The sequence below is a fragment of the Protopterus annectens genome, chromosome 13.part0 (genome assembly GCF_019279795.1).
Source record: "Protopterus annectens isolate FY-2018-M chromosome 13.part0, PAN1.0, whole genome shotgun sequence".
NCBI lineage: Eukaryota > Metazoa > Chordata > Ceratodontiformes > Protopteridae > Protopterus > Protopterus annectens.
In genome coordinates, this window is record NC_056747.1 from 326,995,417 (window position 1) to 327,009,943 (window position 14,527).

General features: G+C 42.6%; 1 protein-coding gene across 5 annotated transcripts in view; it reads right to left on the minus strand.

Annotated features, from left to right (window-relative positions):
• LOC122787298 (semaphorin-4D-like) overlaps positions 1-14,527 on the minus strand; it is a 2,116,148-nt gene that overhangs the window by 1,381,649 nt on the left and 719,972 nt on the right. For all 5 annotated transcript variants that reach the window (XM_044053927.1, XM_044053928.1, XM_044053925.1 and 2 more), the window contains one exon: positions 12,386-12,484. In XM_044053927.1, coding sequence (XP_043909862.1) covers positions 12,386-12,484 — 99 coding nt within the window. The remainder of the gene's footprint in view (positions 1-12,385; positions 12,485-14,527) is intronic.

Sequence of the window (14,527 nt, forward strand, 5' to 3'; positions counted from 1 at the left end):
GTCTTCTCTTTTTCTCCTGTTCCTACCTCCAACATAAAAAACTTTTAACTAAACTTAAGCCCACCAAATTAGCAGCAGACAACCTCCTAAGTGAATACCTACAAATCGCAGCTGATGCTCTAGCCTGCCCAGTATCCATCTTGATTAACCGTTCTCTGTCAGAAAGTTACGTTCCCACACTATGGAAAGTATCACATATAATTCCCCTCCACAGAACTAACCAATTTCTGCCCCATAGCTATTCTCTCTCCACTCTCCAAAATACTAGAGAGATGCATTCACTCTTAGGTCTCAGACTACCTCCTTACTAACAACCTCCTTTCCAATACACAGCATGGTGTCTGACCAAACCATAGCACCACCACTGCCTTACTCTCCTTTACTAACACTATCCTTCAGCATAAAAACAATGGCTTTCTCTCCTCTACTTTCCTAGACCTAAAGCATTTGACATGGTCCCACACAAGCAACTCATCTCTGTCCTCAATAACCTATCCTTCTCTCAATCAGTCACCAACTGGTTTCAGAGTTACCTGTCTGACTGCCAACAATCTGCTGTATGGCAGAATGACACATCTCCCCAACTACCTATCTCTATAGGGGTTCCCCAAGGATCCATCCTTGGACCTCTACTCTTCTCTATTTTCACCAATAATCTAGCCTCTGCCACCAAACATGACACACTCATACAATATGCAGATGACTCAACCATCTGCTCAGCCCAGTCCCTACCCAAACTGCAAAAAGTCACACAAGAAGCCTTTTCTTCTGTTAAAACTTGGTTATCTGATGCCCAATTAATACTCAACCCAAACAAAACTAAACTACTCATCTTCCAACCCACCAAACATACTCAAAGCAACTCTCACTTTAACATCACAGCAAAAGACAGCACCACTAGACACCCAACAGAACACACCAAATTGCTAGGAGTGGAAACAGAAAAACTAAAATTTGACATTCACATATCCATGACCATAAAAAAGTTCAAAAAAACTAGTAGAGCGTTATACAGAAGTAAGCAACTTCTCACCAAAGCATCAAAGATTTCAGTAGCAAATTCCCACCTTATCTCCACCCTACTTTATGCCTTTCCAATATATACCAACCTAAGGCAATGCAATCTAAAAAAGCTAGAGACCTGCTAAAACAAAACCGCCAAATTCTCCACAGGGGCATCCTACCGTAGTCACCAATGTCTCTCACTTGCTGAGCTGGGCTGGCTTGAACTCCCTCACCTCCTTCAATGGTATCAACTCACACTCGCCCACAAAGTAGTAAACCATCCACCAAAAGTCCCATCCCTCCAGAATCTACTCCAACCCTATCGCACCACCAGACAAACAAGATCCAGCAACAAAAATCACTTATAGGTCACTAAAGCCAATAACTCTGCTGGAGAAGCACTATTTTCTTGCGCCATAGCCAAATTATGGAACTCCCTCCCTCCCACAATTACCTCCGTACCATCATGCACCCACTTAAACACTTTATTAAAAGCGCACCTAAAAACATGCTGGCTATGCCCTTGCAACTCTCCCTCTAATATCACCCACCCCATCCACCCACTACCTTTCTTTCCACCCCACTAACTACCTTGATTATAGCAAGCTTGGATGCTCATAAGCCTAACTACTTATTATACAACAGTAACTTCTCATTGTAACAATTGTTAATGTCTGTTATGTACTTCGCAGATGATAAAGATTCTAGTTGTCTACTGATGTACTATGTTCATCTGTAACTATGTTTGTAATTGTCATTTGCTATGTTGTCAAATTGTTAATTGCTATGTAAATCCAATGCAACTACTGTCTGTATATTTTGACTGTGGAGCTTTTCTCTCTGGGCCTCCGCTGAAAATGGACCTATGTCCAGTCGGACACTCCCGGTCAACAAATGTAAATAAATAAATAAAAGTACACACACAGTAAAGTACAATTTCCCTTAAGAGCACACAGAGATCACAGTCAGTCTGGGGCTGGGTTCTACTTTTCTCTCGAAATCCCCAACAAGACTCCCCACTGGCACAGCTATAGGGTTCAGATCTCAGCTGAGTGGTCAAGCCAAAATCTCTTGGACCCTCTCTGTCCAACCAGTGCTTCGTGTCCCTGCCGAAGTAGCTGGCACACACACACTGAGATTTGCGTTATATACAAACACACGGGCACTCCTGGGGAAGGCTGGCACAGATTCACTAGCTATGCCCCCTCTTGCCCAGACTATACTGTAGTACCGACTGCCACCAATTACTACTATCAGCCACTATATTAAGGCCCTTACCACAGGGTGTCCAATTCTAGTGTGCAATGTTATTATCCAATTGGTAAATGTGACTGAGACTTGAAGGCGGTTTAGGAGTGGCTTATACAATATCATCAAATACATGCAAGTACACTAAGAGCTTAACATATCTCTACACAAAACAGTCACAGTTGAAATGTTTAAAAACAAGAAGTTATATACTCACCATAACGTTCGATGTATGTGGTCCATCTCACCTCACATTCTTACCCGTGGGTTCGGAGCCAAACTTTGGCTCCAACTCGGCCATACCCTAGCTCAAAGTCTTCAATTGGTTTGTGCCTAAGAGGTATCCCATGCTGCAATGCGCCTATTCCCCAGATCTTGTTTGCAGTGAGCTCACACCCACACACACAAACACGTTGAGAGGAAAAACCAACTCAACTTATTAAGGAGTGCTGAAAACAGAAACTCGACCTCTAGGTCCCACCAGGAGGGGGTAGGTGGGTGGGTTAAGTAAGAATGTGAGGTGAGATGGACTACATACATCGAACGTTATGGTGAGTACATAACTTCTTGATGTTATGTAGTCCAATCTTGCCTACATTCTTACCCATGGGACAGCGTCCCTAGCACCTAGACATTGGGCAGCTCACTGGAAAATACTCCTGAGCACTGTGGAACCAAATGAGGATCTGCCCCTTGATACCAGATCCAATTTGTAATGACTAATAAAGATGTGAGGAGATGCCCAAGTAGCTGCAGCACAAATATCATCCATAGACATCCTAGCCTGAAAGGCAATAGAAGTAGCCACCGAACATGTAGAGTGAGCCTTTACCATAAAGGGCAATTCCTTGCCATTTGAAGAATAGATGAAGAAAATGCAGCTAGAAATCCATCTGGACAGCATTACTTTGGAAATTGAAGAGTTGATCAGCTTTCCTAAAATCTTTTGTTCTATGTAAATAGAAATGTAATTGTCTGTGGACATCTAGATGATGAAACTTAAATTCTGCCTTGTTAGAGAATTCAGGGAAAAACACAGGCAACTCAATAGACTGGATGAGACTGACCACTGAAGCAACCTTAGCATAAAGGAAGGATTAGGTCTTAGCGAAACCCTATCCTAGTGAAATATCAAGTAAGGGGGCCGGACTGATAAAGCTTGGAGTTCAGAGACCCGCCTAGCCGAAGTGATGGCTATCAAAAAGAGTGTCTTCCAAGACAAGAATTTAATGTCACAGGTTGCCACGGGCTCAAAAGGAGGTGAGGTAAGCTGCTGTAGCACAAAATGAAGGTCCCATGGCATAACAGGATCAAAGATCAGAGGCCGAAGTAGCATAGTCCCTTTGAGAAAAGCCCTACAAAGTCTGTGCGTCATTAGATTGGATTCGTTAGCAACATGAAAGGTAGAAATGGCTACCAACTGTGCCTTGATAGTTGCCACAGCAGATCCCTGACTAAACAGTTGAGATAGAAACTCTAAAACTGATGAGATGGGAGCTGTATAGGGATCTATCTGTCTTTCATGAGCCCAAAATAGAGAATCTCTTCCACTTACTGGAATAAATCTTCCTAGTAGAAGGCTTGTGTGAGGAAGACAGAATATGAACCACCTCCGGTGAAAAATCATTAAGCCTGACTAGGGATGGAAGTGGAGCATTCATGCTGTCAACCTGAGGATTTGGACGGAGGGGTGGAACTGCCCTGACATACGAGTCAACAGATCCGGCTCTGGGTCCAGAATCCACAGCTCGTCCATTAGATAAGGGTGAAGAAAAGGAAACCAGATCTGACGAGGCCAGTGTGGAGCAATCAGTATCATTTTCCTTCCCAAAGACTGTGCTTTCTGAATAACCTTCGTTATCAGGGGAATTGGAGGGCAGACATAGAGAAGACCGGAGGGCCAATCATGAACTAGAGCGTCCCTGGGTGTTTCCCCTTCAGGGGGAATAAGGGTGAAGTAGCTGATGCATTTGGCATTGAGGGGGGCTGGCAAATAGATCGCAGCAAGGCTGACCCCCATCTGCGGAAAATCCGTTCCGCCACCTGTTCGTTCAGGAAACACTCGTGAGGCATCAGAATAGCTCTGCTCAGCCTGTCAGCTATCACGTTGGCTATCACGCTGGACATTGCCGGAATGCGCGTTGCCACTAGAAAGTGCTGGGAAGTTACTGCCCACTGCCACACTCGAAGAGCCTCTCTGCAAATGGGATACGACCTGGTTCCTCACTGTTTGTTCAGATACCAGACCACTGACATGTTGTCTGAGTGGATTGCAATTGTCCCAAGAGGAAGAAAGCTTTGAAGTGCTTGCAACGCTAATAGCACCGCTCTCATCTCTAAGACATTGATACGCAAATGGATCCCGTGTTCCTGCCACATGCCTTGGACAGTCCTGCTGAGATAATGCCCCCCACCCAATCTGGGAAGCATCCGTCACAGTGGCAATCGGAGGAGGAAGAACGAAAGGCATACTCGTGTTGAGATTGCTGGTCTGAAGCCACCAGCACAGATCCTGCTTGCACCTGTCGGTTATTACAATAAGGTGGGAGAGTGGAAGGTGCTGAAGAGATCACTGGGCAAAAAGTAGCCACTGAAGAATCCTCATGTGAAGTCTTGCAAGAGAGACTAGCATAATCGTGGCAGCCATGGTACCTAACAGCTGAAGGACCACTTTTGCTTTGACCTTCTTCAGTGGTAGTAGAGCGTAGATTTGTTGCTGTAAAACCTGAATTCTCTCTTCTGGCAGGAAAACCTTCATGAGCACTGTATCTAATTTGGCGCTGATAAAGGTGACACGCTGTGAGGGCAACAATGCAGACTTTTCCCAATTCAAGGTGATTCCCAAACTGTGGCACAGTGCAATAGTGGCGTCCCTGGTCTGTGGTAGTAGATGCCTGGTGATGGCAGACAGGAGCCAGTCATCCAGGTATGGAAACACTTGGAATCAAAGACATCTCAAGTGAGCCGTTACCACTGCCATGCATTTCAACACCCTGGGGACTGTGGTAAGACCAAAGGGCAGGGCGCGAAACTGAAAATGACTGTCTCCCAGCCGGAAGCATAGGTGACTTCTGGATGCCCTATCCATTTTTATATGGTAGTAAGCATCCTTGAGGTCGATGGAGCACATCCACACTTCTTTCTCTAATAACGGGAGAATTGACTGTAACGTGACCATGCGGAACTTGGACTTCTCTACATGAAGGTTCAAACGGCTGAGATCCAAAATGGGTCTCAGGTCCCCTGTTCATTTTGGCACCAAAAAGAATCTGGAGTAAGTCCCTAATCCTACTTGGTCTGAGGGGACAGGCTGGATGGCTCCTTTTAACAGCAACTTTTGAACTTCTAAGGTTGCGGAATCCCTTTGACTGGGTGGGACATCTGGGATTCTTTTGTTTGGAGGAGGAGATGAAAGAAAAGGAATATGATAACCTCTGGAGATTATCTCTAATACCCACTCGTCTTGGGTGATGTCTCGCCAGGCTTCTGGGTATAGAGAAATGCAACCCCGACTGGTTCCAGAGAGACACAGTTGGGCCTCCTCTCAGGAACGCTGGTAGGGAGATACACTAAAGGAATCATGGTCCCCCTGGTTACGCAGGCCTCCTCTGCCTCTAAGACGGTGTCTACCTGAATTCCCCCCCCCCCCTCTGCCTCTGGAGGGGGAAATCACACTATGCGTTGTGAAAAAACCTCTGCAATTTTCTGAATCACATTTTTCCACCCTTCTGGCCCTTGGGATAAGGTCTAGACAGCATGGAAAAACAGACTCCAACGGCAGACAGGGTTTTTCCTTCCTGCTCGCACCTAGTGAGAGTATCCTTCACCTTGGTTCCAAATATGGATAAACCGTCAAAGGGCATGTTGGTGAAGGTAGACTTGAAGGCCTCCGCAAAGTTGCACAGGCGAATCCAGGAGTGTCTCCTAAGAGAAACTCTGGAACCTGCAGCCCTGCTCGTTCTATCAGCTGCGTACGAGATCAGCCTCATGGATGAGTTGGTAATAGAATTTAGGGTAGACATGTGAGCATTGACTTTCTGAGCCACAGTATCAGAAACGTTACCCTGTAGAGAATATCCCAAGTCCTTTAGATCTCTTTGGAGCCGTGTAAAATGCGATAAGTAGTTCAGCAACCACAGTGTAAAGGTCGTTGAAGAGAACACATGCTTCCCATACCTGTCCATAGCCCTGGACTCCTTGTTAGGGGGATGGACAGTAGATGAAGTTTCTGTAAGTTCCTTCTTGGTGGCTGCTGCCACCACCATGGCATCCACTGGAACGCCTTTTGTAAAAAAATTCTCTATCAGGGGGAGTGGACAAAAACTTGTTGGGTCTCCAAGGGACCGGTTCCACAGTATCCGAAGTTTCCCACAACTTTCAACAAACGAGGTCCAGGAGCTCGAACGGGGGAGAAACCCAAGAGTCGGAGGGTTGGGAACCAAAGGCCTTCGGGAACACAGACTCCTCCTAAGAAGGGGCTTTAGATGGACAGTCGCGCCTCTGTCTCAGTATTTCCAAGATATCTGAAAAAGAGCTATCAGAAGACGACTTAGGGGACCCCTCTGACTCCTCCAGGTCGGTCTCAGATGTGAGGGACTCATCTTGGGAGCCAATGTGCTTCCTCTTGCACACACTCTTTCTGGGTGGCTCCTCAGGTAAAAAAACCCGGGGAGGCCTCAGAAAGCTGGGGACCACTCATGGAGATATCCTGAGGCCTTAGGTCTCCGCTGTCCCTACATAGAGGGTGATCTGATACTAATATCGGTGCTGGAGGGGGAAGAGTGTCGGTACCGTAGGATGCAGCTGACGACCTTGCCAGCACACTCCTCATGTCCTCAAAAGCTGATCCCCCTGGCTCCAAAGGCCAACTAACCGCAGAAAACAGCCTCGGAGCAGAGGAAATAAGATCCGAAAGCCGATGTTGGGTTCACGCTCACCCGAGCGGAAGCGCCGAGAGGAAGGCTCGGAGCCAAAGATCGACCCGATACCTCCCTCTTGGCTCCGACCGGTGAGCTGTGAATTCTGGACCCCGTGGACGGCGTCGACGGGGTCGGAGCGCTGATTGGAGCAGAGATGCCAGAAGGGGCAACTGGAACCGATCTCGAGGCATCAGACGGAACAGACAGCTCTGGCTCCGAAGAAAGGTCCGGAGGAGGAAAAGCCAAAGATGAAGGGAGGACGGGCTCCAGAGCCAAAAGCAATTTAGCCAGCATCGATGACTGGAGCAGTTTCTTCACCACTCTATTGACATAGTCATCGAAATGTGGCCTGGAGGATCTAGAGGACATGGTCTGGGATCTGGATCTCCCTATAGAAGGAGACCTATGAGTCGGGATGATTGGTCTAAAAACTGGAGACCGGCTCCAAACTGACAAATCTGACCTTGGCTCCAATAAACCTGGAGCCGATGTAGAGATCATCGTAACACTGTCTTCTGTTGGCCCCAAAGCCAGTGGAGCCGAAGAAGCAATAGTAGTCTTAATTTTCTCTGGTGGTTTTGAGGAGACTGAGCCGGACAGCGCTTCTTAGATGATTTTTTATCCAACTTTTTGTGTGATTTGGAAGGAGAAGACTTGGAACTGGAGGATCTCTCCAAATCCTCTTCAAAAGAAGGTTTCAACAATCCTCTTAAAATTAGCTTGTTCTTCCGCTCTTGCAGCACGTGGGGGCTGAAAGCGTGACAGAAAAAGCAGGACTGCTGTAAATGAATAGCCCCCAAGCAATACATACACACACACACACACACACACACACACACACAAGCACACACGCGCACGAGTGCCCATCCGTCAAAGACATTTTGTTGTTACACTGAACACACTTTTTGAAGCCCGAAGGCCTGTGCTCTTTAGACTCCTTAGACATGTTGAGACAAGAACACACACACACACACACACACACACACACACACACACACACACACACACACACACACACACACACACACACACAGGAAAATGGCAGGGGCACCTCCACCACAGAAACCAAAGAAGAGCGGGGAAACTAGAGCCTCTAACTCAAACGGCCTAGAGACCGCGAGGTAACCACAGGAAGGACTAGGTCCTCTAAGTTAAACGGGCCTAGGCCAGGAAAAAAACAGGGGATACAACAAACAGTCATACCACAAGAAACAACGCTGCCAAGGGGGATTAACCTGTTACACAATCAGAGAAAGAACAGAAAAAAACCAGGGGAGGACTACGTCCAAATACCAGATAAACAGGATACCAAAAAGTTCACTAAACTGCTAGAAGTAAAAAAAAACACACTATCTATTAAAATAGCTTTTAGAGCTACTAAACTGAACAAATAGTAGAAAATGTGTACTTAGCCACGGCCAAGAGCGAGACCACATCCTAGTGGCAAACGAGATCTGGGGAATAGGTGCATTGGAGCATGGGATACCTCTTAGCCACAAGCCAACTGAAGACTTCGAGCTAGAGTATGGCCAGGTTGGAGCCGAGGTTCGGCTCTGAACCCACGGGTAAGAATGTAGGCGAGATTGGACTAGATAACATCATTTATTCATAAATAGTAAAAACACAAGATAATACTGACTGATTCAACACAGTGACAATACACAGTTCAAAAATCACAGGAAATACTTTAAAACATTGGAGGAAGTCTGACAAATATAGAAAACAGCTAGACTAATCTGGCTATATTCCTATCTGTAAGAGATACTAAAATACTAAAATCTAGATTCTACTTACAGAGCAAGGCATATTGCTAGTGAGTTGTCAGATTAAGAACAAAATACAAAGTGCCAAAAAGTCTCTCTCTGAGAAAGTCTTAAATTGATAATACACATTCCTGCTGAGTCATTTCAAATTATATCATTCTTGATACATCTGCTTAACTTTCCCAGACTCACAGAACTCAAAATTTTAACATTTCTTTTTGTAATCTGCACCTGCCAGGAAGCCACAGCAATAAAAGACACTTTACATGTAAAACCTAGTAATTACTTCTGTCTTAGAATTTCCTAGCCGAACATCCTGTCTCCTAGCTTGAGATCAAACACAGTCGTAAAATCCTTTGCTTATCAGCTTTCTTCCAGCACGGTGTACTGTGGTTACATTTTTGAAGCTCAGAACATAACACAGTTTTCTTACATCTGTGAAACCAGCCTGTGGATCATATTAATATCTACAATGAATTATTTATAAAATTCTATCTGGCTGGGCTGGCAACCCCTCAGTTTTTCACATCCACGATCAATATTTTTTTAATTTTTCCTGTCAGAAATAGATTTTAAGGACAGAGCTGAAGAAAGATGCTGCCACTCGGCTCACATGCTGGCCACCCTGAACCCATCAGTTGAAGAATGAATAAAAATTGCATCATCAGATAAGAAAATTCCTATAAGCTACAAAATTCATTCTGGTGTACAAAACAGAGAATAACTGAATGTGAGTACCCAGAATGTGCAAGACATGTACTAATTCCTTGCAGGCTGGATGATACTTCTTGAACAACTTCTGGCAGGAAAAATTCACAAATACGGTGGACAGACAGCTGCTACAATTTACTGTTAAATTAACTCTCCTCAAAGAAGAGAGACACATATTGCTCCAAAACTCAATATCAGTAATGCACATGGTCTGTTTGGTCAGGCTATACATATACTGACAGATGCATTAAAGAAAAACTATAGAGCTACACAGCAGGCATAAACATTGCAAAGTATATAGACTCAGGTTTGAAGTCCAGTGAAGCCAAATACATTTAAAAAGTAATTCCAAAATAAAGTGATTTAACAGGCCACTATGAAAAATCATGTTTTGTTTAACTGACACAAGAGTCTTGCAATCAAAAACATCTTAAATTATTGAACATCACTAACTGAAACACAAACATATTTTTATGAGGGAGGGCAGTACTCCTGCATTCTCCAATGTGGAGTAAGCTCCAACACTCCAGAACTATCTATATTTCTTCATGTATGTGTATACACACATAGATGTATATCATTATATATATATATATATATATATGGGTCCGCTTCTAAATCTTGAAAGCTCATAATCTTGAAATTCAAAATACCGAAGCCACAATCCTGAAAGTTAAAAATACTGGAAACTCAAAATACTGAATTTCTTAATACTGAAAAAACTACAGGATACTAACACTTACTATACTCCAGCAGAAGTACATAGAGAAACAAATAAAAGACAAAGCGTATTAGTTACTCCAACTATTAGCGGGGGGGGGGGGGCAAGCTGCCCTGCACCCCCCACACCCCCTGCTACTTAAATATATCAACTCCAAGATTGCACATCACTACACTAAGATGAGTTATGTTGTTGGATAGCAAATCAAAAGAGAACATGACTAAGGTTACAACAGGCAGTCATGAAGCACGTAATGGTATGTATGCCCATTTCCTTCTGTGGGGTACAATCTCGGAGTTGATATATTTAATTAGAGGGGGGTGTGTGGGGCACAACCCTCCACATGGGGGGTGCAGATGGGCTTGCCCCCCTGCTTATAGTTGGAGAGAGTAATATGTTTTATGTCGTTGTACTGGAAAATTGTAAGTGTTGGTGTACTCTGTTCAATATTATAAAATTCAGTGTTTTGAGTTTTCAGTGTTTTGAACTTTCAGGATTTTGGCTTCAGTACTTTGAATTTCAAGATTATGAGCTTTCAAGATTTAGAAGCGGACCCATATACAGTATATATATATATATATATATATATATATATATATATATATATATATATATATATATATACACACACACACACATTTATATGTGTGTGTGTATACATATATTTAATATTACACACACATACCTGAATTCTGAGATCACACAAACTCAGAGAAGAGCCAATAACTTTTTCAAAGGTGAGAATCAAATCATGTATCTTGCGATTGTGAGGTAAACACCTTAACCATTATACCACCACCCCAACTACATGACACTCCTATTCAGATTAATAAAGTTTCTTGAAACATAAGGAATATTCATTATAGGGATGACAAATTTTAAGTGAAATGCTGCAGGATGCAATCCCATAACAGTTTTTTTTTTTAAATGCTGTTTATGACTCAAGTTGTCAATAGAAAACTACTTTAGCTTAGGCTTTAATGTCTTAAACATCAGAACAAATATCCCAGATAGAATTTGCAGAGTTTGAATTTGCAGAGTTTGACTTTACCAAAGCACAAATGAATGCAGACTTAGTGTCAGAATTATATTTTAGAACTACAGCAGACACCCTCTTATCCGGTCTTGCTGGGACCGGACCTTAGGCTGGATAAACAAATGGCCGGTAATCAGACAAAGCTTTACAATAAGTTATTCTTATTAACCTGGCACTTTGGAATGTCTTGGCTTATTGTTTTACTCTTAAAATGTTAAAATATTGAAACAAAAATCAACGTGCACATTTTAAGAGTAAAATGATGACCCGAGAAGTTCCGAAGTGTACAGAAGACACAGAAGTGTTGCTCTTCTCTGTCTGCTGCTACGGCCAATTAAACTGGAGTCTGGTTAAAGTGAGACCGGATAAGAGGGAGTCTACTGTATTTCACATTATAATGAAACAAACAGAGCATCAGATTCCTATTTTTATTTCCTAAATTTAAAACCGTGTCTGTCCCATGTCCATACATTTTCAATTGAATGTCCCTCTCTGTCTAAAGTAAAGCAAACTAAGCAGATAGCACAGAGGGGAAAAGGTGAAAAATTAAAACTTACACTAAAGCAAAATATAGACTGGGATGATGGTCCAGCCATGAAAAATCTATGTTACAGCCAAACATGATGTGATCATGTCCAGAGCTTATACTAGCAGTCTAGCTTCTGAAATGCTGTGACAAATCTAGTCAAACATTTTTAGCAATATAGTTGCAGATTTCTAGTTAACTACAGGACCTAATGACAGATAATGTGGCACACCTATACAGTCACCAAAACACTTAAGATTTCAGAATATAAACAAGACCGAAAAATAGTTTTGTGAAATGACCACATTTCAGGCTGTACACCTACCCCCTAGAATCATTTTTCAAGTGGTGATATCATCTGCATGCTTGCCTGCAATCTGTCTAATCGACAGCTTGAAGGAAAAAAAGTCATAAAAATTTACAGTACTTTCAAACAAGAGTTTATTTGTATCTTACCATATAATCACAAGCAGGTTGGAATGCATTGGTCCCACAGACATAGTATGTAGTAGAATTGATCTTGTGAAAGACACGAATATAATTCTGGCAATCAGACTAAATCAAAGAAATAAAATAATCAATAACAGACATGGCTTCAAGATGCTAGCATCAACTCTATTTTTCAAAACAGATTCTTAACAGATTTTTTAAGGTTCAAAGTCTTTTTCTTCATAGAAAAGCAACCAAATACTTAAAAACACTTTCAGTTCCATGGCAAAGAAGGATATAACCCTTACAGAAAACCAAGCAGATCCATACTCACCCCAGTACCCAGACTATAAAATAGTTGATGAGGGAAGATGGAAGATACTGGCTAATGTATGTTTCTCCATCTGAGGGGAAGAGAGATAGAACAGCCAGCTACAAAGCCAATACCTACTGGAGAGTAAGATGAATAGCATGTAGAATATGGCTATGGGCAGGCAGCTGGAGCTGCAAGGCCTGATCACATTACATGTAGAATTAAAACAATCATTTCCTCCAGTTTTAGACGGGTGGATAGACTTTGACAAGAACAGGTGATAAAAACAATGAAAACTGATAGTTCAGTCTTGCATTTGCAAAGATGCTACTTTTTTTAAAAAAATTTCAGTTAGTAGTAGCTTTCAGCTGGAGAGAAGGAGCCTGTAGATGTAAGCAATCAACCATGAGAGTTCTTATGAATGAAACCTACAAGGGTTTTTTTCTTGCATATAGATTTGTATTCGTTTTTTCCCCATGACCACATGCTTTTAATTGGAGACAAGGATCCTGCAGATGCAAGCAATTAATCATGAGAGGTCTGAAATAAGTTATGTACTCACCATAACTATTTATCTGTGTTGTCCATGTTCATTCTTCCTCAACAAACAGGTCTCAGATCTGACTCAACTGCTTTTCCTCTGAATTCTAGGATCTGACTCACAAGCTCCTCCCTTTACCCACAATGCCCTTGAGCACTGTATTACCTCAGATCAAGTTTGCTGCTACTATACTACCTTTGAAAGACATGGATGGGGGAAGAAGGGGAGAAGTTGAGGAAGAATGAAAATGAACACAGGTATATAATTATGGTAAGTACATAACTTTTATATCTGATGCCATTTTCATTCATTCCTCAATGAATGGGACAGATTCCCCAGGTACAGTAAATTGAGGTGGCCCTCATGGAAGGATGTTCTGAAGAACTGCAGAACAGAATGCAGCCCTGTTTCTGGAGATGATATCCAACTTATAATCAGCAATAAAGGGTAAAAGTAAACACAAGAAATACAATCTGTTATCCATTTGGATTATGTAGTTTTTCATACTGGTTTTCCCAATTTTTTGTCAAATGAAACAATTGATCAGTTTTTCTAAAATCTTTCATCCTATGAAGATAGAAATGAAGTTGCCTATGCACATCTAAAAGATGAAGCATGATATTCTCCTTTACTGTCAAAGTTAGGAAAGAAAACTGGCAAGTTGATGACTTGACTGATGTTTGTTTCTGAGGCAACTTTGGGTAAAAAGGAAGGATTAGTATGTACGGTAACCCCAAGTTTATGGGAAATCAAATAAAGCAGTTTTGAAGAGAGTGCTTGGAGTTCAGAGACTCGCCTTGCAGAAGTTATAGCTGCAAGAAAGTCATTTTTTCAAGAAATAAACTGAGCTCTGCTTTAGCTGAGGGCTTAAAGGGCGATTGCGGTAAACTCTAATACAACAATGAGATCCCAAGGCAGAGTAGGATCCTTTATCGGAGGTCTAAGTAAAAAGGTATGTTTAAGAAATGTCTTACATAACGGATGAAGCTAAAGGGGAAGCATTATCTCCGATGTGGAAGTCAGAGATGCCTGCCAGATGAACTTTGATAGCGGAGAAACTTGCACCACCATGAGAAATACAGGCAAGAAAATCTAAAACAGCAGGGACTGCAGTGGTGAAAAGATCCAAATCTCTCTGTGCGGCCCAAAAAGAAAACCTTTTCTCTAAAATTGTGTGTGTGTGTGTGTGTGTGTGTTGTACCTTTAAGAAGTGTTTCAAGGACACCACATGCATATGAACAGCAAGCACATATTAGCTTCAGTGCCATTTTGAGAGTGCAGCCACAGAGTGAGCATGTATGAGTGCAATAGCTAG